General features: G+C 49.0%; 1 protein-coding gene across 2 annotated transcripts in view; it reads left to right on the top strand.

The window, feature by feature from the left end:
• LOC137344347 (leukocyte surface antigen CD53-like) overlaps window positions 1-27,576 on the top strand; it is a 47,975-nt gene that overhangs the window by 2,499 nt on the left and 17,900 nt on the right. For both annotated transcript variants that reach the window (XM_068007223.1, XM_068007224.1), the window contains exons 2-3: window positions 20,542-20,620; window positions 23,143-23,331. In XM_068007223.1, coding sequence (XP_067863324.1) covers window positions 20,558-20,620; window positions 23,143-23,331 — 252 coding nt within the window. In that variant the 5' untranslated portion in view covers window positions 20,542-20,557. The remainder of the gene's footprint in view (window positions 1-20,541; window positions 20,621-23,142; window positions 23,332-27,576) is intronic.

Raw genomic sequence — 27,576 nt, 5'->3', positions numbered from 1 at the left:
CCCCCCAATATAAAACTGGAACAATCCTCATCAGTCTCTCCCCCCTCCCAATATCAAACTGGAACAATCCTCATCAGTCTCCCCCCCCCGCAATATCAAACTGGAACAATCCTCATCAGTCTCCCCCCTCCCAATATCAAACTGGAACAATCCTCATCAGTCTCCCCCCCCCGCAATATCAAACTGGAACAATCCTCATCAGTCTCCCCCCCCCCCCCGCAATATCAAACTGGAACAATCCTCATCAGTCTCTCCCCCCTCCCAATATCAAACTGGAACAATCCTCATCAGTCTCCCCCCCCCGCAATATCAAACTGGAACAATCCTCATCAGTCTCCCCCCCCCCCCAATATCAAACTGGAACAATCCTCATCAGTCTCCCCCCCCCCCCAATATCAAACTGGAACAATCCTCATCAGTCTCCCCCCCCCAATATCAAACTGGAACAATCCTCATCAGTCTCTCCCCCCCGCCAATATAAAACTGGAACAATCCTCATCAGTCTCTCCCCCCTCCCAATATCAAACTGGAACAATCCTCATCAGTCTCCCCCCCCCCAATATCAAACTGGAACAATCCTCATCAGTCTCTCCCCCCCCCCAATATCAAACTGGAACAATCCTCATCAGTCTCTCCCCCCCCCCAATATCAAACTGGAACAATCCTCATCAGTCTCCCCCCCCCCCATATCAAACTGGAACAATCCTCATCAGTCTCCCCCCTCCCAATATCAAACTGGAACAATCCTCATCAGTCTCTCCCCCCCCCCCAATATCAAACTGGAACAATCCTCATCAGTCTCCCCCCCCCGCAATATCAAACTGGAACAATCCTCATCAGTCTCCCCCCCCCCCCAATATCAAACTGGAACAATCCTCATCAGTCTCCCCCCCCCCCAATATCAAACTGGAACAATCCTCATCAGTCTCCCCCCCCCAATATCAAACTGGAACAATCCTCATCAGTCTCTCCCCCCCGCCAATATAAAACTGGAACAATCCTCATCAGTCTCTCCCCCCTCCCAATATCAAACTGGAACAATCCTCATCAGTCTCCCCCCCCCAATATCAAACTGGAACAATCCTCATCAGTCTCTCCCCCCCCCCCAATATCAAACTGGAACAATCCTCATCAGTCTCTCCCCCCCCCCAATATCAAACTGGAACAATCCTCATCAGTCTCTCCCCCCCCCCCAATATCAAACTGGAACAATCCTCATCAGTCTCCCCCCCCCCCAATATCAAACTGGAACAATCCTCATCAGTCTCCCCCCCCCAATATCAAACTGGAACAATCCTCATCAGTCTCCCCCCTCCCAATATCAAACTGGAACAATCCTCATCAGTCTCTCCCCCCTCCCAATATCAAACTGGAACAATCCTCATCAGTCTCTCCCCCCCCCCCAATATCAAACTGGGACAATCCTCATCAGTCTCTCCCCCCCCAATATCAAACTGGAACAATCCTCATCAGTCTCCCCCTCCCCCCAATATCAAACTGGAACAATCCTCATCAGTCTCCCCCCCCCCAATATCAAACTGGAACAATCCTCATCAGTCTCCCCCCCCCCCGCAATATCAAACTGGAACAATCCTCATCAGTCTCTCCCCCCCGCCAATATCAAACTGGAACAATCCTAATCAGTCTCCCCCCCCCCAATATCAAACTGGAACAATCCTCATCAGTCTCCCCCCCCCCCAATATCAAACTGGAACAATCCTCATCAGTCTCCCCCCCCCCCGCAATATCAAACTGGGACAATCCTCATCAGTCTCCCCCCCCCCAATATCAAACTGGAACAATCCTCATCAGTCTCCCCCCCCCGCAATATCAAACTGGAACAATCCTCATCAGTCTCTCCCCCCCCTCCAATATCAAACTGGAACAATCCTCATCAGTCTCCCCCCCCCCAATATCAAACTGGAACAATCCTCATCAGTCTCCCCCCCCCCAATATCAAACTGGAACAATCCTCATCAGTCTCTCCCCCCCCCAATATCAAACTGGAACAATCCTCATCAGTCTCTCCCCCCCCCCAATATCAAACTGGAACAATCCTCATCAGTCTCCCCCCCCCCCCCCAATATCAAACTGGAAGAACCCTCATCAGTCTCCCCCCCCCCCCCCCGCAATATCAAACTGGAACAATCCTCATCAGTCTCCCCCACCCCCGCAATATCAAACTGGAACAATCCTCATCAGTCTCCACCCCCCCCCAATATCAAACTGGAACAATCCTCATCAGTCTCTCCCCCCCCCCAATATCAAACTGGAACAATCCTCATCAGTCTCTCCCCCCCCCCCAATATCAAACTGGAACAATCCTCATCAGTCTCCCCCCCCCCCAATATCAAACTGGAACAATCCTCATCAGTCTCCCCCCCCCAATATCAAACTGGAACAATCCTCATCAGTCTCCCCCCCCCCCAATATCAAACTGGAACAATCCTCATCAGTCTCCCCCCCCCAATATCAAACTGGAACAATCCTCATCAGTCTCTCCCCCCCCCCAATATCAAACTGGAACAATCCTCATCAGTCTCTCCCCCCCCCCCCCAATATCAAACTGGAACAATCCTCATCAGTCTCTCCCCCCCCCAATATCAAACTGGAACAATCCTCATCAGTCTCTCCCCCCCCCCCCCCAATATCAAACTGGAACAATCCTCATCAGTCTCTCCCCCCCCCCCAATATCAAACTGGAACAATCCTCATCAGTCTCTCCCCCCCCTCCAATATCAAACTGGAACAATCCTCATCAGTCTCTCCCCCCCCCCCAATATCAAACTGGAACAATCCTCATCAGTCTCTCCCCCCCCCCAATATCAAACTGGAACAATCCTCATCAGTCTCCCCCCCCCCAATATCAAACTGGAACAATCCTCATCAGTCTCCCCCCCCCCCAATATCAAACTGGAACAATCCTCATCAGTCTCCCCCCCCCCCCAATATCAGACTGGAACAATCCTCATCAGTCTCCCCCCCCCAATATCAAACTGGAACAATCCTCATCAGTCTCCCCCCCCCAATATCAAACTGGAACAATCCTCATCAGTCTCCCCCCCCCAATATCAAACTGGAACAATCCTCATCAGTCTCCCCCCCCCCCCCAATATCAAACTGGAACAATCCTCATCAGTCTCCCCCCCCCCAATATCAGACTGAAACAATCCTCATCAGTCTCTCCCCCCCCCCCCCCAATATCAGACTGGAACAATCCTCATCAGTCTCCCCCCCCCAATATCAAACTGGAACAATCCTCATCAGTCTCTCCCCCCCCCCCAATATCAAACTGGAACAATCCTCATCAGTCTCCCCCCCCCCAATATCAAACTGGAACAATCCTCATCAGTCTCCCCCCCCCCAATATCAAACTGGAACAATCCTCATCAGTCTCCCCCCCCCCAATATCAAACTGGAACAATCCTCATCAGTCTCCCCCCCCCCCAATATCAAACTGGAACAATCCTCATCAGTCTCCCCCCCCCCCAATATCAAACTGGAACAATCCTCATCAGTCTCCCCCCCCCCAATATCAAACTGGAACAATCCTCATCAGTCTCCCCCCCCCAATATCAAACTGGAACAATCCTCATCAGTCTCCCCCCCCCCCCCAATATCAAACTGGAACAATCCTCATCAGTCTCCCCCCCCCCCCAATATCAGACTGAAACAATCCTCATCAGTCTCTCCCCCCCCCCCCAATATCAGACTGGAACAATCCTCATCAGTCTCCCCCCCCCCAATATCAAACTGGAACAATCCTCATCAGTCTCCCCCCCCCCAATATCAAACTGGAACAATCCTCATCAGTCTCTCCCCCCCCCCCCCCCAATATCAAACTGGAACAATCCTCATCAGTCTCCCCCCCCCCAATATCAAACTGGAACAATCCTCATCAGTCTCCCCCCCCCCAATATCAGACTGGAACAATCCTCATCAGTCTCCCCCCCCCCCCCAATATCAGACTGGAACAATCCTCATCAGTCTCCCCCCCCCCAATATCAGACTGGAACAATCCTCATCAGTCTCCCACCCCCCCCCCAATATCAGACTGGAACAATCCTCATCAGTCTCTCCCCACCCCCCCCAATATCAGACTGGAACAATCCTCATCAGTCTCCCCCCTCCAATATCAGACTGGAACAATCCTCATCAGTCTCCCCCCCCCCCAATATCAAACTGGAACAATCCTCATCAGTCTCCCCCCCCAATATCAAACTGGAACAATCCTCATCAGTCTCTCCCCCCCCCAATATCAAACTGGAACAATCCTCATCAGTCTCCCCCCCCCCAATATCAAACTGGAACAATCCTCATCAGTCTCCCCCCCCCAATATCAAACTGGAACAATCCTCATCAGTCTCCCCCCCCAATATCAAACTGGAACAATCCTCATCAGTCTCCCCCCCCAATATCAAACTGGAACAATCCTCATCAGTCTCCCCCCCCCCAATATCAAACTGGAACAATCCTCATCAGTCTCCCCCCCCAATATCAGACTGGAACAATCCTCATCAGTCTCTCCCCCCCCCAATATCAAACTGGAACAATCCTCATCAGTCTCTCCCGCCCCCCAATATCAAACTGGAACAATCCTCATCAGTCTCTCCCCCCCCAATATCAAACTGGAACAATCCTCATCAGTCTCTCCCCCCCCCAATATCAAACTGGAACAATCCTCATCAGTCTCTCCCGCCCCCCAATATCAAACTGGAACAATCCTCATCAGTCTCCCCCCCCCAATATCAAACTGGAACAATCCTCATCAGTCTCTCCCCCCCCCAATATCAAACTGGAACAATCCTCATCAGTCTCTCCCCCCCCAATATCAAACTGGAACAATCCTCATCAGTCTCCCCCCCCCCCAATATCAAACTGGAACAATCCTCATCAGTCTCCCCCCCCAATATCAAACTGGAACAATCCTCATCAGTCTCTCCCCCCCCCAATATCAAACTGGAACAATCCTCATCAGTCTCCCCCCCCAATATCAAACTGGAACAATCCTCATCAGTCTCTCCCCCCCAATATCAAACTGGAACAATCCTCATCAGTCTCTCCCCCCCCCAATATCAAACTGGAACAATCCTCATCAGTCTCTCCCCCCCCAATATCAAACTGGAACAATCCTCATCAGTCTCCCCCCCCAATATCAAACTGGAACAATCCTCATCAGTCTCTCCCCCCCCCAATATCAAACTGGAACAATCCTCATCAGTCTCCCCCCCCCCCAATATCAAACTGGAACAATCCTCATCAGTCTCCCCCCCCCAATATCAGACTGGAACAATCCTCATCAGTCTCCCCCCCCCAATATCAAACTGGAACAATCCTCATCAGTCTCCCCCCCCCCCAATATCAAACTGGAACAATCCTCATCAGTCTCCCCCCCCCCCAATATCAAACTGGAACAATCCTCATCAGTCTCCCCCCCCCGCAATATCAAACTGGAACAATCCTCATCAGTCTCTCCCCCCCGCCAATATCAAACTGGAACAATCCTCATCAGTCTCCCCCCCCCAATATCAAACTGGAACAATCCTCATCAGTCTCCCCCCCCCCCAATATCAAACTGGAACAATCCTCATCAGTCTCTCCCTCCCCCCCCCCCAATATCAGACTGGAACAATCCTCATCAGTCTCCCCCCCCCAATATCAGACTGGAACAATCCTCATCAGTCTCCCCCCCCCAATATCAGACTGGAACAATCCTCTCTGTCCCGCTCCCTGATTTGTTTCCCTCTGAGGTGTGAGGTGATGATTTTCACACATTACTTTCACTCCTCGATCATCTCTGTGACCTGACGTTTCGCTCAAGCAGAGGCTGTGGAATATCTTTCTCTTCTCTCTGATTGGTGGGAGAGGGCAGGAGTTGGGAGATAGTGGGGGAGGAATATTTGCCGGGGTCGTTCTGACTGTCCGCAGGCAACCCGCAGAAATGCTGGAAAAACGGAGTCAACAGCGGGAGAGCCCACAGTGATACAACCCCTCAGGAATTCAACCCCCTCAGGAATTCAACCCCCTCAGGAATACAACCCCTCAGGAATTCAACCCCTCAGGAATTCAACCCCTCGGAAATTCAACCCCCTCAGGAATTCAACCCCTCAGGAATACAACCCCTCGGAAATTCAACCCCCTCAGGAATTCAACCCCTCAGGAATTCAACCCCTCAGGAATTCAACCCCCTCATTGTGGTGGAACACCAACCGCTCATTCCTCAGAATGACTCAGAAACAAGCCGGGCCCATTGTGTTGGAGGCGCAGTGAGGGCTTGGCATCACCCTCCCCTGGACAGATGCAGCTGTCTTTCACTGCTTGGGTGAGGTGTTAAACCGAGGCCCCGTCTGCCCCTCTCAGGTGGATGTAAAAGATCCAATGGCACTATTTGAAGAAGAGCAGGGGAGTTCTGACCAATATTTATCCCTCAACCAACGTCACTAAAACAGATTATCTGGTCATTATTTCATTGCTGTTTGTGGGATCTTGCTGTGCACAATATGGCTGCCATGTTGCCTACATTACAACAGTGACTACACTTCAAAAGTACATCATTGTCTGTAAAGCGCTGGGAACGTCCTGAGGTCCTGAAAGGCGCTATAGAAAAGCAAGTTATTTTTTTATCTTGGAGTGATGGGTCCTGAACGTGTTTGTCCAGGTAGATTTTTCAATTTATGAGGTAGGGGGAGTAAGCGGGACACAAAAGAGAGAAGTCAGGATTAACGTCGGCCCCAGATACTTTGATAGACCTGAGAAGCTGGAGCTCTGGCACCTGGAGAATGGTAAACAGGAGCCCAATAATCAGGCAGTTCTGGGAGGGCTGAACGTCATCACACCGTGAACTGATGTCACACACAAGCAGGAGGATGATGTCATTACATCACTCTATCACCTGTTAGACTCCGAGAATCCCGGGTGGGGGATCGAGCTCCAGATTAATTGGCACCAAGTGTGGGTCATATAAGAATGAAATAAAGCAGGTAGATAAGGAAAGAGTGAAAAAGGGCCAGACACCAAACTCAGGACATTGGGATATCCTTGCGGCACATGACACAACCAATGGGAACAGGCCAGCCTGTTTCCCAAGAGTCCCAAGGAGACCTGGAACTATTTTTCTAACAGTTTTACAGTGGCCACATTTAGTGAGCACCAGACGTGAGCAGCCCAGTGCGGGGGATTTACACATGACTCCTACCCAGTGGAACACAGTGGGTCGCATTCGCTATTTTCTCTCCTTTCAGTTTGTGCCTGCTCTTTTTTAACCATCTTGTGTGACTCGCTGATACAAATATACAACCAAGTGACTCATCATGCATCTTTGCATTAACTTTCCACATGGGCATCCAAATCGGGGAGGTGTACATGTGCGTTACTATTCTGAATGAGAATCAGTAGGCCCAAGGCAGAACTCCTGCACCAGGCAGGCCAGCTCTCACTGCTTTCGGGCATCAGGGACTGCATCAGAAGCAGTATGTTCCCAATAGACGCATTGTTTGATTCAGCTCTTGGAATTCAACCGTCCCGCTCCCTCCCCATACCCTCTATCAATCCCAAACCAGACTCACTGCCCCGCTCCCTCCCCATACCCTCTATCAATCCCAAACTAGTCTCACTGCCCCACTCCCTCCCCATACCCTCTATCAATCCCAAACCAGACTCACTGCCCCGCTCCCTCCCCATACCCTCTATCAATCCCAAACCAGACTCACTGCCCCGCTCCCTCCCCATACCCTCTATCATTTTTAAAAATTCGTTCATGGGATGTGGGCGTCGCTGGCGAGGCCGGCATTTATTGCCCATCCCTAATTGCCCTCGAGAAGGTGGTGGTGAGCCGCCTTCTTGAACCGCTGCAGTCCGTGTGGTGAAGGTTCTCCCACAGTGCTATTAGGAAGGGAGTTCCAGGATTTTGACCAGCGACGATGAAGGAACGACGATATATTTCCAAGTCGGCATGGTGTGTGACTTGGAGGGGAACGTGCAGGTGGTGTTGATCCCATGTGCCTGCTGCCCTTGTCCTTCTAGGTGGTAGAGGTCGCGGGTTTGGGAGGTGCTGTCGAAGAAGCCTTGGCGAGTTGCTGCAGTGCATCCTGTGGATGGTACACACTGCAGCCACAGTGCGCCGGTGGTGAAGGGAGTGAATGTTTAGGGTGATGGATGGGGTGCCAATCAAGCGGGCTGCTTTGTCCTGGATGGTGTTGAGCTTCTTGAGTGTTGTTGGAGCTGCACTCATCCAGGCAAGTGGAGAGTATTCCATCACACTCCTGACTTGTGCCTTGTAGATGGTGGAGAGGCTTTGGGGAGTCAGGAGGTGAGTCACTCGCCACAGAATACCCAGCCTCTGACCTGCACTTGTAGCCACTGTATTTATATGGCTGGTCCAGTTAAGTTTCTGGTCAATGGTAGCCCCCAGGATGTTGATGGTGGGGGATTCAGCAATCCCAAACTAATCCCACTGCCCTGCTCTCTCCTATACCCTCTATCAATCCCAAACCAATCCCATTGTCCCGCTCTCTCCCCATACCCTCTATCATTCCCAAACTAATCCCACTGCCCTGCTTTCTCCCCATGGCCCTGTATCTTCCTCTGTTTCAAATATTTAAACAATTTCCCCTTTAAAGATGCAATGGTCTCTGTCTCAACCACTCCTTGTGGCCAAGCATTCAATGCTCCAATATCCCTCTGTGTGAAGAATTTTCTCCTAATCTCTTCCCTCACTCTTACTGATAATTTTAAATTGATGACTCCTCATCACTAACTCCCCAGTCAGAGGAAATAATCTTTCTCCATTCACCATCCAAATGCTCTGGTAGTGTACTGGTTACAGTACTTGATTGGGAAGCCAGAGGTCATGAGTTTAAATCCCACCATGGCAAGTTTTGGTCTGACACCAGAAATTGACCAAAAACTCACCCGGTTCACTAATGCTCTTCTGGGAAGGGAACCTGCCGCCTCGACCCGGTCTGGTCTACACGTGACTCCAGTCCCACACTGCATGGCTGACTCAACACCCTCAGGGCAACTAGGAAGGATGTGGAAGTTTCCAGTGTTGGTTACAACCCAAAAATAAATTGAAGACCTTTACGCTGCACTCCCGCCCTGTCCCAGTACATTAATGTGCTGATCCTACCCGATCAATCAAAATAATTGAATCATTTTATCTATTTTAAAAACAATGCACACATTTCGTCTAAAATGCCTTAATGGAAACAGCAGTTGGGGCCTACAGGAGTGGGAACCTCTGGAAACTGTATAACAGGAGTGGGAACCTCTGGAATTTGTATAACAGGAGTGGGAACCTCTGGAATTTGTATAACAGGAGTGGGAACCTCTGGAAACTGTATAACAGGAGTGGGAACCTCTGGAATTTGTATAACAGGAGTGGGAACCTCTGGAATTTGTATAACAGGAGTGGGAACCTCTGGAAACTGTATAACAGGAGTGGGAACCTCTGGAAACTGTATAACAGGAGTGGGAACCTCAGGAAACTGTATATCAGGAGTGGGAACCTCTGGAAACTGTATATCAGGAGTGGGAACCTCTGGAAACTGTATATCAGGAGTGGGAACCCTCTGGAAACTGTATAACAGGAGTGGGAACCTCTGGAATTTGTATAACAGGAGTGGAAACTCTCTGGAAACTGTATAACAGGAGTGGGAACCTCTGGAAACTGTATAACAGGAGTGGGAACCTCTGGAAACTGTATATCAGGAGTGGGAATCTCTGGAATTTGTATAACAGGAGTGGGAACCTCTGGAAACTGTATAACAGGAGTGGGAACCTCTGGAAACTGTATATCAGGAGTGGGAACCTCTGGAAACTGTATATCAGGAGTGGGAACCTCTGGAATTTGTATAACAGGAGTGGGAACTCTCTGGAAACTGTATAACAGGAGTGGGAACCTCTGGAATTTGTATAACAGGAGTGGGAACCTCTGGAAACTGTATATCAGGAGTGGTAACCCTCTGGAAACTGTATAACAGGAGTGGGAACCTCTGGAAACTGTATATCAGGAGTGGGAACCTCTGGAATTTGTATAACAGGAGTGGGAACCTCTGGAAACTGTATAACAGGAGTGGGAACCTCTGGAAACTGTATATCAGGAGTGGGAACCTCTGGAATTTGTATAACAGGAGTGGGAACTCTCTGGAAACTGTATAACAGGAGTGGGAACCTCTGGAATTTGTATAACAGGAGTGGGAACCTCTGGAAACTGTATAACAGGAGTGGGAACCTCTGGAAACTGTATAACAGGAGTGGGAACCTCTGGAAACTGTATAACAGGAGTGGGAACCTCTGGAAACTGTATATCAGGAGTGGTAACCCTCTGGAAACTGTATAACAGGAGTGGGAACCCTCTGGAAACTGTATAACAGGAGTGGGAACCTCTGGAAACTGTATAACAGGAGTGGGGACCTCTGGAAACTGTATAACAGGAGTGGGAACCTCTGGAAACTGTATAACAGGAGTGGGAACCTCTGGAAACTGTATATCAGGAGTGGTAACCCTCTGGAAACTGTATAACAGGAGTGGGAACCCTCTGGAAACTGTATAACAGGAGTGGGAACCTCTGGAAACTGTATAACAGGAGTGGGAACCTCTGGAAACTGTATAACAGGAGTGGGGACCTGCTGGAAACTGTATAACAGGAGTGGAAACCTCTGGAAACTGTATATCAGGAGTGGGAACCTCTGGAATTTGTATAACAGGAGTGGGAACCCTCTGGAAACTGTATATCAGGAGTGGGGACCTGCTGGAGAGTTAATGCCAGGAACCTATGTTTTCCATGAAGACCTTTTTAGAAATAATGGTTAAAAATTCAAAGGATTCAATTTTGAATTCAATTCGGGAATGAGCAGCGATCAGTATCGGAGAGATGGGAGTTAGATTTTCAACTGGCCAAAAAGTAAAGGAAAATTTGACGCTCTGTGTAATGAGATTGCAGGTTTACACCTGGTCAGAAAGTTGTGAAATCTTTCACCTGGACCATGACAGAAACAGCATCAAAGGGCCCAGTCAGTTGAGTATTGTTTTGGTGTGATTTTTTTTTATATTCATTCTCAGGATGTGAGTGTTGCTGACAAGGCCGGCAATTATTGCCCATCCCTAATTGCCCAACTAGTGTCTTGTTCGGCCACTTCAGAGGGCCGTTAAAAGTTAACCATATTGCTGTGGGACTGGAGTCACATATAGGCCCAGACCGGGTAAGGACGGCAGGTTTCCTTCCTTAAAAGTTAGTGAACCATTGGTGAACCTATTGGGTTTTTAGAACAATCAGTTTTTTTAAATGAATTAAAATTCACAAACTGCCTGGGTTAGGGCCAAGGTCAGGATTAGGGTCAAGGTAAGGGTAAGGGTTAGGGTTAGGGTTAGGACCAAGGTCAGGATTAGGACCAAGTTAAGGGTTATGATTAGGGTTAGGGTTAGGAAAGGATCAGGGTTAGGTTTAGGGCCAAGGTCAGGATTAGGGGCAAGGTAAGGGTTAGGGTTAGGGTTAGGGCTAGGAATGGGATTTGGATTCTGGTTATGGTTAGGGATAGGGTTTCTGTTCGGGTTAGGGTTAGGTTTTCGGGCAGGAGGGGGTTCGGGTTTGGATTATGCTTACAGGTCCGGCAGGGTTTGGTATAGTTTTAAGGTTATAGTTAGGGCTGGGTTAGGGATAGAGTTTGGATTATGCTTATAGTTATGGTTATGGTTAGGGATAGGGTTTCTTATTGGATTAGACAGATCCTGTCAGTCTGGAACTCATTCTTTCTCAATCAGATTGAGACTCCTCCTTATCTTAGCCCCAACCAATTGTTTTTCCAACACATATAATGTTGCTTTATTTTCAGGCATTCAACAAACTCCCATTGTTGTAAAATGGCATTAGATTAGTGAGATATTTAATGGGCAGGTGCCCCGAAATAATGGAGCACTTTTCACATGAGCTCAGACCAGATTACACAACTCACCAGCTCCAAGTACTTAACTTTACAAAGAAAGATAATTCTTGCACAGAAATGCTCCAAACTTTCACTTGTAGATTGACACAACTTTGGTTTTTCATTTTTCCAAAAAGAAATTTGGTCAGTTTTGTGTTCAACAAGGTGAAGGGTCATGGTACTGGGAATGGAGACTGATCAACACCAAGCATTCCCAGGTACAGCACGGGTTAGATACAGAGTAAAGCTCCCTCTACACTGTCCCATCAAACACTCCCAGGGCAGGTACAGCACGGGTTAGATACAGAGTAAAGCTCCCTCTACACTGTCCCATCAAACACTCCCAGGGCAGGTACAGCACGGGTTAGATACAGAGTAAAGCTCCCTCTACACTGTCCCATCAAACACTCCCAGGGCAGGTACAGCACGGGTTAGATACAGAGTAAAGCTCCCTCTACACTGTCCCATCAAACACTCCCAGGGCAGGTACAGCACGGGTTAGATACAGAGTAAAGCTCCCTCTACACTGTCCCATCAAACACTCCCAGGGCAGGTACAGCACGGGTTAGATACAGAGTAAAGCTCCCTCTACACTGTCCCATCAAACACTCCCAGGGCAGGTACAGCACGGGTTAGATACAGAGTAAAGCTCCCTCTACACTGTCCCATCAAACACTCCCAGGGCAGGTACAGCACGGGTTAGATACAGAGTAAAGCTCCCTCTACGCTGTCCCATCAAACACTCCCAGGTACAGCACGGGTTAGATACAGAGTAAAGCTCCCTCTACACTGTCCCATCAAACACTCCCAGGGCAGGTACAGCACGGGTTAGATACAGAGTAAAGCTCCCTCTACACTGTCCCATCAAACACTCCCAGGGCAGGTACAGCACGGGTTAGATACAGAGTAAAGCTCCCTCTACTCTTAATGTTAATGTTACAGTGAGGTCATAGTTTCACTGAGGCACTGCCCCTCTAACCAATATTTTGTTTATATTCCAAAATTGGTGAAGCTTCCCCTCAGAAGCCCCTCCCCTTCCCCCCTTACTCCTTCTGGTTTCCACCTCTTCTAAGAAATTAAGTCATGCACTGAGTCAGTGCTAACTATGTTTGTCTAGAAAAGTCCCTTCGATATCATTCATCTGAGTCAAATGTTACAGAGGTTTCATACCCCTTACTCACTGGTAAATTCCACACACATCATAAGGACTAGGCCACACGACATTGTTATCATAAGCTTGCTGTTCTGGCTGTGAGCCTTTTCATTATGGGCTGCCTGTGACCCATCATAAAATGGCGGTCCCAACAGCCAGCAACATTGATGGATGCCATTTTACCTTGGCCGCCTGTAGGGGTGTCACACCGCAGACAAAAGATAGTGGCAGCAAAGAGGGGTTCGATTCTTCGAGCAATAATGCCGGATCACAGCGTATGGTAGAACCCAGCCACCCCGCCGCTGATTTTAGGGGTTCAGCTGCTCCCACTGCTGCCCTCTCTCAATCCTTTACCTCACTGTGAGCTGATTGTCCCATAAACTAGTTGGCCACAAATCTCGGTCCACTGTTTGAGCTCTGAGTTTATCAATGAGCTTCAAATCCAACAAGAGATATGAGAAATGGCATTCCCTCCCCCCCAACACACAGACCAAATAAAACGTTTATTTCGGGACAGACAGTTGCACCTTTGTGCGGAGAGCTATCTCTAGCACCTCTTGCTGTGGCGTGCGTTGAAGTCAGTGCCTCAGGGTGGGTTGCTGTCTTCAGGCAGGAAGTACAAGCAGGATGTGGGCTCCTGTTCAGAACTGAGGCTGCTGCTTGTGCCACCTGAGATTGTGCTGCTTCTCGAATCGGACATTGAGACCAGAAACACGAAGGCCGAGATAACCCTGGGGGCTGCGGCCACCATTTGCTTACCCAGCGACTAAGAGAGAAAGAGAGAAAGAAAGAGAAAGAGAAAGAAAGAAAGTGAGAAAGAAAGAGTGAAAGAGAGGAAGAAAGAAAGGGGGAAAGAGAGAGAAAGAGAGAAAGAATGAGAGAAAGGAAGAAAGAGAAAGAGAGAAAGAGAAATTGATTTTCTATAGCACCTTTCATGACCTCAGGACGTCCCAAAGTGCTTTACGGCCAATTAAGTATTTTTGAAGTGAAGTCACTGTTGTAATGTAACGCAGCAGCCAATTTATGAACAGCAAGATCCCACAAACAACAATGTGATAAACGACCAGATAATCTGTTTTTTGTGATGTTGGTTGAGGGATAAATATTAGCCATAATTCCCCTGCTCTTCTTCAAAACGGTACCACAGGATATTTTACACCCATCTGAGAAGGCAGATGGGGCCTTGGATTAACGTCTCATCTGAAAGACAGCACCTTAGACGAGGCAGTACTCCCTCAGTACTGCACTGGGAGAGTCAGCCTAGATTTTGCACTCAAGTCCCTGGAGTGGGCCTTGAACCCACAACCATTTCTGACTCAGAGGTGAGAGTGCGAGCACTGAGCCACAGCTGACAACCAAACTGTACGTGGGTAAATTTCCATGTTGTATTGGCTGCTAATTGTCCTTCAGCACCGTACCCAAGCGGCCATTCTACATGGTGAGTCTAGACAGAGAGTATCAGCAGATCATCCCATCCTGGAGGACATCATGGCTGAGCCTGACCCTGCCCTCATCCAATGCCCAAACATGTGACCTTCGTAGCGAGAGTCACTGGGTGGTGATTGGCAGTGGGAACCCTGGCTGCTGCTTCTCTTTGCCTGACACATGTCAGTAAGGCCATTTATTACAGTCCCTGTCAGTAAGGCCATTTATTACAGTCCCTGTCAGTAAGGCCTTTTATTACAGTCCCTGTCAATAAGGCCATTTATTACAGTCCATGTCAGTAAGGCCATTTATTACAGTCCCTGTCAGTAAGGCCATTTATTACAGTCCCTGTCAGTCAGGCCTTTTATTACAGTCCCTGTCAATAAGGCCATTTATTACAGTCCATGTCAGTAAGGCCATTTATTACAGTCCCTGTCAGTAAGGCCTTTTATTAAAGTCCCTGTCAGTAAGGCCATTTATTACAGTCCGTGTCAGTAAGGCCATTTATTACAGTCCATGTCAGTAAGGCCATTTATTACAGTCTCTGTCAGTGTGGCCATTTATTACAGTCGCTGTCAGTGTGGCCATTTATTACAGTCCCTGTCAGTAAGGCCATTTATTACAGTCCCTGTCAATAAGGCCATTTATTACAGTCCATGTCAGTAAGGCCATTTATTACAGTCCCTGTCAGTAAGGCCATTTATTACAGTCCCTGTCAGTCAGGCCTTTTATTACAGTCCCTGTCAATAAGGCCATTTATTACAGTCCATGTCAGTAAGGCCATTTATTACAGTTCCTGTCAGTAAGGCCTTTTATTAAAGTCCCTGTCAGTAAGGCCATTTATTACAGTCCATGTCAGTGTGGCCATTTATTACAGTCTCTGTCAGTAAGTCCATTTATTACAGTCTCTGTCAGTGTGGCCATTTATTACAGTCTCTGTCGGTAAGGCCACTTATTACAGTCTCTGTCAGTAAGACCATTTATTACAGTCTCTGTCAGTAAGGCCATTTATTACAGTCTCAGTCGATAAGGCCATTTATTACAGTCTCTGTCAGTAAGTCCATTTATTACAGTCTCTGTCAGTAAGGCCACTTATTACAGTCTCTGTCAGTAAGGCCATTTATTACAGTCTCTGTCAGTAAGGCCATTTATTACAGTCTCTGTCAGTAAGGCCATTTATTACAGTCCCTGTCAGTAAGTCCATTTATTACAGTCTCTGTCAGTAAGGCCATTTATTACAGTCTCTGTCAGTGTGGCCATTTATTACAGTCTCTGTCAGAACGGCCATTTATTACAGTCTCTGTCGGTAAGGCCATTTATTAAAGTCTCTGTCAGTAAGGCCATTTATTACAGTCTCTGTCAGTGTGGCCATTTATTACAGTCTCTGTCAGTAAATCCATTTATTACAGTCTCTGTCAGAACGGCCATTTATTACAGTCTCTGTCGGTAAGTCCATTTATTACAGTCCCTGTCAGTAAGGCCATTTATTACAGTCCATGTCAGTAAGGCCATTTATTACAGTCCCTGTCAGTAAGGCCATTTATTACAGTCCCTGTCAGTAAGGCCATTTATTACAGTCCCTGTCAGTAAGGCCATTTATTACAGTCCCTGTCAGTAAGGCCTTTTATTACAGTCTTTGTCAGTAAGGCCATTTATTACAGTCTTTGTCAGTAAGGCCATTTATTACAGTCGCTGTCAGTAAGGCCATTTATTACAGTCCCTGTCAGGAAGGCCATTTATTACAGTCCGTGTCAGTAAGGCCATTTATTACAGTCTTTGTCAGTAAGGCCATTTATTACAGTCCCCGTCGGTAAGGCCATTTATTACAGTCTCTGTCAGTAAGGCCATTTATTACAGTCCATGTCAGTAAGTCCATTCATTACAGTCCCTGTCAGTAAGGCCATTTATTACAGTCCCTGTCAGTAAGGCCATTTATTATAGTCTCTGTCAGTAAGGCCATTTATTACAGTCCCTGTCAGTAAGGCCATTTATTACAGTCCGTGTCAGTAAGGCCATTTATTACAGTCTTTGTCAGTAAGGCCATTTATTACAGTCCCCGTCGGTAAGGCCATTTATTACAGTCCCTGTCAGTAAGTCCATTCATTACAGTCCCTGTCAGTAAGGCCATTTATTACAGTCCCTGTCAGTAAGGCCATTTATTACAGTCCCTGTCAGTAAGGCCATTTATTATAGTCTCTGTCAGTAAGGCCTTTTATTACAGTCCCTGTCAGTAAGGCCATTTATTACAGTCCGTGTCAGTAAGGCCATTTATTACAGTCTTTGTCAGTAAGGCCATTTATTACAGTCGCTGTCAGTAAGGCCATTTATTACAGTCCCTGTCAGTAAGGCCATTTATTACAGTCCGTGTCAGTAAGGCCATTTATTACAGTCTTTGTCAGTAAGGCCATTTATTACAGTCCCCGTCGGTAAGGCCATTTATTACAGTCCCTGTCAACCGATTTGGGTCTAAGTGCCATGTAGGATGAACGAGGTGGTGTACAGGTTTGCTGCAATGACCTTTCACTCCTCGGGCCTGGGCTTGGCTGGTCTTGAATGGTTCTTTATGGGTGCGAGTGCAGAGCATGAAGCTACTTCCCAATTGGCACTGAACGGCAGGCTCACACAGGACAGCAATCAGAGAATTCAATTCACAGCGGGGAAAGTGATTTTGTGAATTCCAGGGGCCAATAAATGATGGTTGGGCACCAGGGTGATGGGCACAGCTGGCTGTTCCAGTGCTCCTTTCCTTGGGAATGGTTGCCTAGGGTAACCTCCCAGAATAGGCAAGGAAGAAGCTGAGGGGCCAACAGGGTCAATGGAAATACAGAGTTGTCATCTCCTGCCCACCTGCCACTTATTTATATAGTTCAACTAATAGAAAAACGCTCATTGAGGCAATCAGAATCATAGTGAGATATAGTACAGCAGTGTTATGATTATAGTTCTGAACTAACACATGCCCCCAGAGGCTGGTAGGTGATGGAGCTGCTACTGCCAGCAGAGAGATGGAGAGGGGGAGAATTGGCAGACCAGGGCTGGAAGGACCTGGAGAGGCAGAGATCTCCGAGGGATCTGCAGACGAGGCTGTGAATTTTGAATTCGATGCCCTGACCAATGGGGAGACAATGGAGGTCGGCAAGGGCAGGGGTGAGGGGTCAGCGGGACCTTGTGAGGGGCAGCGTGAGTTGGAGTTTATAGAGGACGCAGCTCTGGGGGTGAGATGACAAATGGGTGAATGAGGGTTTCACTGGGGGTGAAGTAGGGATGGAGATGGGCAATGTTACAGAGGTCCTGGTGGTGGGCTAGGAGGGGGATTGGGGGTTCAGATTAGGATCGAGCAGAGAGCTGAAGTTATAGACCCTCAGGGGATAGAATCAGAGATCCTGGTGGCAGCTGAAGGAAATGGATTTGGTCTTGGCAATGTTGAGCTCTAGAAAGTTCTAGCTTATCTCCAACTTGATATTGGACGGACAGTCAGACCACATGGCGACAGTCGTGGAATTAGGGGTGGTGAAAGAAAGACTTGCATTTATATAGCACCTTTCACAACCCCAGGACATCCCAAAGCTTTTTACAGCCAATTAAGAACTTTTTGAAGTGTAGTCACTGCTGTAATGTAGGAAACACGGCAGCCAAATTGCGCACAGCAAGATCCCACAAACAGCAATGTAATAATGACCAGATAATCTGTTTTAGTGATGTTGATAGCGGTGGAGAGATAAAGCAGTAGTTGTAGAGAGGGGAGTTGGAGAGGTCAGAGGGGTCGAGGATAGATTTATTAGGAGTGAGGCGGTAATAGCAGTGGGTGGGTGGGTGGGTGGGGAGACAGTGCCTGAGGGGAGGACACAGTTTATATTTGGCTGAGCTTTGGGTTAAGGAGGTGTTGAGGAGTTTGGGAAGGGGGTCAAGGCAGCATGAGGAGAAGTCTGGTGAGTGCAGGGGTGGAGATGGGGGTAGAAGCGATGGAGTGTTGAGGGGGTTGGAATGGGTGAGGACTGGGCTGAGACTAGTCAGAGAAGGACTGGAGTAAGAGTGAGGAGGAGTCCTTGTGTTTGGAGACAAAGACATTCATGAGGCTCTTGGTAACTGGGCCCAGGGGGCAGCGGAGGGAGCTCAAAGAAGGTGGGGTGGTGCTTGAGAAAGGAATTGAAATGTCCGAGCCTCCATGATAATGCTGGACTATTGGGATGGTTTGGCCGCGGGGAGAAGAAGAGGCCAGATGTTCTCAACCCTTCGTTGTCTCTGGGGCCTCTACTCAGCCCTGCTTAAAGTGACCAGTTTGCATCGTGGAGAACTCACGCCAACTCTGACTGAGCTGCCCAGCTCTTTCCTGTTCCAATCTCTCTCCTCTCCCGATGTGTAAATTTATACGGGGGCCAGTGGCCCTGTGGTACAGTGAGGGGTGGCTGGCTGGTCTACCATGGCAGGCATCGCGGGCCAATCCCTCGCCCAGTGTCCATGGGCTTGGGGGTCTGCAGCGGGGGTTGCTGGTGAACAACCAGGATGTGGGATCCCCCTTCCCTGCCCAGGGGTGAGAGGCCAATTGTAGCAAACCCCCACCCCCACCCCCAGCGACCCCCTCCCCAGCTACTGCATCTGGCTGAACTCAGTTCACTCAGGACATGCTGGAGATCAATCCTGGGACCTACACGTCATTAAGACTTAGTCCTATTTTTCTCCCCCATTCACTGGCCTCTGGTCCAGTGTCTCAGACCTGACCTCCCCCATTCACTGGCCTCTGGTCCAGTGTCTCAGACCTGTCCTCCCACATTCACTGGCCTCTGGTCCAGTGTCTCAGACCTGACCTCCCACATTCACTGGCCTCTGATCCAGTGTCTCAGACCTGTCCTCCCACATTCACTGGCCTCTGATCCAGTGTCTCAGACCTGACCTCCCACATTCACTGGCCTCTGGTCCAGTGTCTCAGACCTGACCTCCCACATTCACTGGCCTCTGGTCCAGTGTCTCAGACCTGACCTCTCACATTCACTGCTCTTTCCTCCAACTACCAGCTCAAAGTTTATGTTAAGGACCCGGGCGATATGGGTTTCCACCTAAACGTCCCTATGTCCCTGGTTAAAATGTCCCTCTTCCTCCACTATAATAGGAGCAGGAGTAGGCCATTCAGCCCATCGAGTTCAGCCTTTCTATTAGATAAAGCACAAGACTGTGTTTATAGGACTGGGCTGTGTTTAAAGGAATGGGCTGTGTATATAGGCCTGTTCCGTGTTTATAGCACTGGGATGTGTTTTTAGGACTGGTCTGTGTTTATAGAACTGGACTGTGTTTACAGGACTGGGCTGTGTTTATAGGACTGGTCTGTGTTTATAGGACTGGCTGCATTTAGAGGACTGGGCTGTGTTTCTGGGACTGGGCTGCGTTTAAAGGACTGGGCTGTGTTTAAAGGACTGGACTGTGTTAATAGGACTGAGCTGTGTTTATCAGACTGGGCTGTGTTTAAAGGACTGGGCTGTGTTTATAAATCTGGGCTGTGTTTAAAGGACTGGGCTGTGTTTATAAATCTGAGCTGTGTTTATAGGACTGGGCTGTGTTTATAAATCTGGGCTGTGTTTATAGGACTGGGCTGTGTTTAAAGGACTGGGCTGTGTTTATAAATCTGAGCTGTGTTTATAGGACTGGGCTGTGTTTAAAGGACTGGGCTGTGTTTATAAATCTGAGCTGTGTTTATAGGACTGGGCTGTGTTTATAAATATGGGCTGTGTTTATAGGACTGGGCTGTGTTTAAAGGACTGGGCTGTGTTTAAAGGACTGGGCTGTGTTTATAAATCTGAGCTGTGTTTATAGGACTGGGCTGTGTTTATAAATCTGGGCTGTGTTTATAGGACTGGGCTGTGTTTAAAGGACTGGGCTGTGTTTATAAATCTGAGCTGTGTTTAAAGGACTGGACTGTGTTTATAAATCTGGGCTGTGTTTATAGGACTGGGCTGTGTTTATAAATCTGGGCTGTGTTTAAAGGACTGGGCTGTGTTTATAGGACTGGGCTGTGTAGATACTGAGTAACACTGGTTGTATTTGTTGCAGGTGTGTAAGTCTCAGAATGGCACAAGGATGTTTAAAGGCTCTGAAATACATGCTGTTCGCATTCAACTTAATATTTTGGGTAAGTGTTGGAGCTGATTCTGAGCATAAAAATCTACAGGACAAAGTATTAATGTCCCACACTGTACAGTGAGCCAGTGTCACACTGTCTCCTCACTGTATATTACTAATGTCCCACACTGTACAGTGAGCCAGTGTCACACTGTCTCCTCACTGTATATTACTAATGTCCCACACTGTACAGTGAGCCAGTGTCACACTGTCTCCTCACTGTATATTACTAATGTCCTACACTGTACAGTGAGCCAGTGTCACACTGTCTCCTCACTGTATATTACTAATGTCCCACACTGTACAGTGAGCCAGTGTCACACTGTCTCCTCACTGTATATTACTAATGTCCCACACTGTACAGTGAGCCAGTGTCACACTGTCTCCTCACTGTATATTACTAATGTCCCACACTGTACAGTGAGCCAGTGTCCCACACTGTCTCCTCACTGTATATTACTAATGTCCTACACTGTACAGTGAGCCAGTGTCACACTGTCTCCTCACTGTATATTACTAATGTCCCACACTGTACAGTGAGCCAGTGTCCCACACTGTATGGTGCAGGCCCTGTAACATCAAGTGAGTATTTTTGCTTAAATTCCTCCTCTGGTAAATTCCCAATCTGACTCTGACCTGGTGGGGACACCATCCTCCTTTAGTGCACTAGGTGATGTGACACGAGGTGCTGACAAAGACAATGTGTCCCAGTGTAATCTCACAGGAGGCCGTCAGCCTGTGCACAATTTGCATCCGAGGCTCATTAAACCCCCGGCTGTTTTTTAAAGTTAGATGATTGCCCCATAATCCAGCTGGCATGCCTGAGGAACACTCTGCCCATTTGGTCAATTTGGGCCCCTCTGCCCTTGTTAGCAGGGCCCGCCATGCCCCCCCTAATCAGCCCCTGCCCATGGCCGTTGCCACATCTTGCCTCAGGCTTAGCACCCCTGCCTCCAATGTCAGGAAAGTGCCCAGTGCACAGCTGGCAATCATCGGCTCTTTACTGGCTGCTGGTACCTGTTAGGTCAGCATTGGCACTCCCATACATGGTCACCCTGGCAACGCCCATGGGTTATGTAAATGAGGTGAACTCCTGAGGTCAGCTCTTCCATCCGCAGGCACACGGAATGGCCAGGCAGTGTGGCCACCAGCGGCATTGCAGGGGGTGGGGAGGAGGGGAGGGGGTGTGGGGCGAGGGGAGGGGGTGGGGGGAGGGGGATGGGGGTGAAGTTGGAGGGGAGGGGGCTACATCTTGGCCCCATGGAGTAGCAGGGATCTACTTAAGGCTGCATCTCAAGTATCTCCACATAGTTCACAGGCTGCTGATAATTATCCAGATGTTTGATGAGAAGGTGCATCATGTCTTGCTAATCACCCACAGCTGTAGGAGAAACTGTCCCACTGAGTGTCTACGGGCCGTCTGACTGAGTGTCTACGGGCCGTCCCACTGAGTGTCTACGGGCCGTCCCACTGAGTGTCTACGGGCCGTCCCACTGAGTGTCTACGGGCCGTCTCACTGAGTGTCTACGGACCGTCCCACTGAGTGTCTACGGGCCGTCCCACTGAGTGTCTACGGGCCGTCTGACTGAGTGTCTACGGGCCGTCTCACTGAGTGTCTAAGGGCCGTCTCACTGAGTGTCTACGGGCCGTCCCACTGAGTGTCTACGGGCCGTCTCACTGAGTGTCTACGGGCCGTCCCACTGAGTGTCTACGGGCCGTCTGACTGAGTGTCTACGGGCCGTCTCACTGAGTGTCTAAGGGCCGTCTCACTGAGTGTCTACGGGCCGTCCCACTGAGTGTCTACGGGCCGTCTCACTGAGTGTCTAAGGGCCGTCTCACTGAGTGTCTACGGGCCGTCCCACTGAGTGTCTACGGGCCGTCCCACTGAGCGTCTACGGGCCGTCCCACTGAGCGTCTACGGGCCGTCTCACTGAGTGTCTACGGGCCGTCCCACTGAGCGTCTACGGGCCGTCTCACTGAGTGTCTACGGGTCGTCCCACTGAGTGTCTACGGGCCGTCTGACTGAGTGTCTACGGGCCGTCTGACTGAGTGTCTACCGGCCGTCCCACTGAGTGTCTACGGGCCATCTCACTGAGTGTCTACGGGCCGTCTCACTGAGTGTCTACGGGCCGTCCCACTGAGTGTCTACGGGCCGTCCCACTGAGCGTCTACGGGCCGTCCCACTGAGCGTCTACGGGCCGTCTCACTGAGTGTCTACGGGCCGTCCCACTGAGCGTCTACGGGCCGTCTCACTGAGTGTCTACGGGTCGTCCCACTGAGTGTCTACGGGCCGTCTGACTGAGTGTCTACGGGCCGTCTGACTGAGTGTCTACGGGCCGTCCCACTGAGTGTCTACGGGCCATCTCACTGAGTGTCTACGGGCCGTCTCACTGAGTGTCTACGGGCCGTCCCACTGAATGTCTACGGGCCGTCCCACTGAATGTCTACGGGCCGTCTCACTGAATGTCTACGGGCCGTCTCACTGAGTGTCTACGGTCCGTCTCACTGTCCTGACATTCCCATTTCTTTCAGATCTGCGGATGTATTCTCATGGGCTTGGGAATCTACCTGCTGGGGATGAATAACTTTGGAGCTTTGCTCCCCAGCCTACCATCACTCTCCATAGCCAACACGCTGATCATCGTGGGATCCATCACCATGGTGGTGGCTTTTCTGGGCTGCATGGGAGCTATCAAGGAAAACAAATGCCTGCTTCTGTCAGTAAGTTCTGATTGCATCTTCAGTCTATCTTATCTGTAGGGCACCGAGCTTTAAACGAGCAAGGCTGGGAGTGGGGGGAGCAGTGGATGGAGTCTTGCAACATGTGGAGAAAGAGATTTTAAAAAATTTGTTCATGGGATGTGGGCGTCGCTGGCAAGACCAGCAGTTATTGCCCATCCCCAATTGCCCTTGAGAAGGTGGTGGTGAGCCGCCTTCTTGAACCGCTGCAGTCCGTGTGGTGAAGGTTCTCCCACAGTGCTGTTAGGAAGGGAGTTCCAGGATTTTGACCCAGTGACGATGAAGGAATGGCGATATATTTCCAAGTCGGGATGGTGTGTGACTTGGAGGGGAACGTGCAGGTGGTGTTGTTCCCATGTACCTGCTGCCCTTGTCCTTCTAGGTGTAGAGGTCGCGGGTTTGGGAGGTGTTGTCGAAGAAGCCATGGGGAGTTGCTGCAGTGCATCCTGTGGATGGTACACACTGCAGCCACGGTGCGCCGGTGGTGAAGGGAGTGAATGTTTAGGGTGGTGGATGGGGTGCCAAACAGGCAGGCTGCTTTGTCCTGGATGGTGTCGAGCTTCTTGAGTGTTGTTGGAGCTGCACTCATCCAAGCAAGTGGAGAGTATTCCATCACACTCCTGACTTGTGCATTGTAGATGGTGGAAAGGCTTTGGGGAGTCAGGAGGTGAGTCACTCGCCACAGAATACCCAGCCTCTGACCTGCTCTTGTAGCCACAGTATTTATATGACTGGTCCAGTTAAGTTTCTGGTCAATGGTGGCCCCCAGGATGTTGATGGTGGGGGATTCGGCGATGGTAATGTCGTTGAATGTCAAGGGTTAGATTCTCTCTTGTTGGAGATGGTCATTGCCTGGTACTTGTCTGGCGTGAATGTTACTTGCCACTTCTGAGCCCAAGCCTGGATGTTGTCCAGGTCGTGCTGCTTTTACTTTATTTCTTTTGACTTTTAGGAACCGTTTTGTTTTGTTTAAACGGTGAGCTGGGACAAGTATCCAGGCAAGGTTGAGGCCTGAGGCTGCCAATGGTCAAAGTACTTACAAATTACAAGTGACAGTAAGAAGGGCAGAATATCCATCAGATCAACACCGAGCATAAATATTTAAAGCAGAGAAAGAAAAAGAAAGGAAGAAAGAAAGGCGTCCCAAAGTGATTTACAGCCAATGAAGTACTTTAAAAAAAAGTGTAGTCACTATTGTAATGTGGGAAAACGCAGCAGCTAATTTGCGCACAGCAAGATCCCACAAACAGTAATGAGATAATGACCAGATAATCTGTTTTAGTGATGTTGGTTCAGGGATAAATATTGGCCAGCCCATCTTCCAGGCTGACACTCCCAGTGAGTACTGAGGGAGTGCTGCACTGTCGGAGGTGCCGTCTTTCAGATGAGACGTTAAACGAAGGCCCCATCTGCTCTCTCAGGTGGATATGAAAGATCCCATGACATTATTTCGAAGAAGAGCAGGGCAGTTCTCCCCAGTGTCCTGGCCAATATTTATCCCTCAACCAACATCACTAAAACAGATTATCTGATCGTTTATCTCATTGCTGTTTGTGGGATCTTGCTGTGCACAAATTGGCTGCTGTGTTTCCTACATTACAACAGTGACTACACTTCAGAAATACAGTGAAGCATTTGGGGATGTCCTGAGGCCATTAAAGGTGCTTTCTAAATGAAGTCCTTCCTTTTCCTTTTGATTTGAAAGGACTCTCCTTTCTCCTCTCTCTGGCATTGCCCCATTCGCTGCTGGGATTCTAACTGTCAGAGGGTGCGGTCCCATGGGCATCAGCAGGTCACTGGCACCTCACCCAAATGGCTAATCCCCCCATCTGAGGCCAGGTAATGAGTGACAGGAACCTGTTCAACTGTTGGAGGTCAATAACCCAGACGATGTGCTGGTATCAGTGCACAGCTGCTGTCAGTTTAATGGGGTGTTGACGTCTGTGTGTTGGACGCCATGGTTATAGGGCACAGCTATTAGAGCATGAGAAAGGGTGTTTCAATCTATCACACCCACTCCTTCTACACACCATCGTCACTCCACCCGATAATAGACCCTACCCACCCATTTAATCCCCACCGCAGCCCATCGACACTCCACCCGATAATAGACCCTACCCACCCATTTAATCCCCACCGCAGCCCATCGACACTCCACCCGATAATAGACCCTACCCACCCATTTAATCCCCACCGCAGCCCATCGACACTCCACCCGATAATAGACCCTACCCACCCATTTAATCCCCACCGCAGCCCATCGTCACTCCACCCGATAATAGACCCTACCCACCCATTTAATCCCCACCGCAGCCCATCGTCACTCCACCCGATAATAGACCCTACCCACCCATTTAATCCCCACCGCAGCCCATCGTCACTCCACCCGATAATAGACTCTACCCACCCATTTAATCTCCTCCCACAGCCCATGTACACTCTCCCCTATCATGGACTCTACACCCATTTAATCTCCTCCCACAGCCCGTGTACACTCTCCCCTATCATGGACTCTACCTGCCCATTTAATTTTCGGATGGAAAATCCTGTATACATTCATATTGATTCCTAAAAGTGACCAAGTTAGAAACTCCAGAATATGTATCCATCCTCACATCTCCTCCATTTAGCCCTGACCTGCTGCCCTCTAGGCGATACCTGCCCCTGCCTGCCCCATACCTCGGTACAGAGCCCCTGAGACTGTCTGTCCCTCCCTGGCAAATTATTCCACAGCTCATTCATTTTTGGGTGACATATTTCATGCTGACTTCATTTCCCAATGAAACCAATGTCCACTGAGATTTCAACCATTGTCACGGGAAACAATTTATCTCCATCAATATCTTCAATTCTCTTTGTGTGTGGGGTGTGTGTGTGGGGTGTCTATGTGTGTGTGTGGGGGTGTGTGTGTGGGGGTGTGTCTGTATGTATGTCGCTGTGTCTTTGTATGTGTGTGTTTATTTATATACCTGTCTGTGTGTGCCTATGGGGGGAGTTTTAACCCCCAGGATGGGCCCCCCTTTCCATGTCCGACTCCCTTCCCCCTCTCCCCTCCCATATCTGACTCCTCCCACCGCCCCCCACCCTCCCCACCCCATGTCCGACTCACCTCCATTCTGCTCTCCAGCTGCCTACCTGCCCAACAATCAGCCAGCCTCTCAATCTGACTGCGGCCAGGAAACCCATTCAAACAATTTAAACAAGGCCTGCCGTTAAATTCGACACGACCTTCAGGGAACCAGGATTTCTGCCTAGACCCTCCTCACAACCATCTCTGTTTCAAGGAGAACAACCCCAGCTTCTCCAGTCTATCCATGTAACTAAAGTCCCTCATCCCTGGAATCATTCTAGTAAATCTCTCATGCACCCTCTCTAAGGCCTTCACGTCTTTCCTAAAGTGCGGTGCCCAGAACTGGACTCAGTACTCCAGTTGTGGTCGAACCAGTGTTTTATAAAGGTTCATCATGACTTCCTTGCTTTTGTACTCTATGGCTCTATTTATAAAGCCCAGGATCCCGTATGCTTTTTTAACCGCTTTCTCAACCTGCCCTGCCTCCTTCAACGATTTGTGCAAATATACCCCCAGATCTCTCTGTTCCTGTACCCCTTTTAGAGTTGTGCCCTCTAGTTTATATTGCCTCTCCTCGTTCTTCCTACTGAAATTTATCACTTCGCATTTTTCTGCATTAAGTTTCATCTGCCACGTGTCCACCCATGCCACCAGCCTGTCTATATCCTCTTGAAGTCTATCACTATCCTTCTTACTGTTTACCACCCTTCCAAGTTCTGTGTCATCCACTTTATCAGAAGCCTTTTGAAAGTCCATATACACCACATCAACTGCATTGCCCTCATCTACCCTCTCTGTTACCTCATCAAAAAACTCGATCAGGTTAGTTGAACATGATTTGCCTTTAACAAATCCGTGCTGGCTTTCCCTAATCAATCCACACTCGTACAAGTGACTGTTAATTCTGTCCCAAATTATCGTTTCTAAAATATGTGTCTGTGTGTGTGTATGTTTGTATTTATATGTGTTTGTGTATGTCTAGGTATGTGCCTATGAGTGCATGTATGGCTGCGTTTCTGTGTGTATGCATATATGTGTATGTGAATGTGTGTGTATATATGTCTATGTGCACATGCACACCTGTGTGTGTATCTGTGTGCTTGTACATATCAGTGTGTGCCTGTGTGTGCGCGCACGTTTTTGTGCATACCTGTGTG

Source organism: Heptranchias perlo, chromosome 27 (assembly GCF_035084215.1).
Source record: "Heptranchias perlo isolate sHepPer1 chromosome 27, sHepPer1.hap1, whole genome shotgun sequence".
NCBI classification, from domain to species: Eukaryota; Metazoa; Chordata; class Chondrichthyes; order Hexanchiformes; family Hexanchidae; genus Heptranchias; species Heptranchias perlo.
The sequence above is the reverse complement of the archived record's forward strand: the minus strand, read 5'-3'. Positions and strand labels throughout refer to the sequence as shown.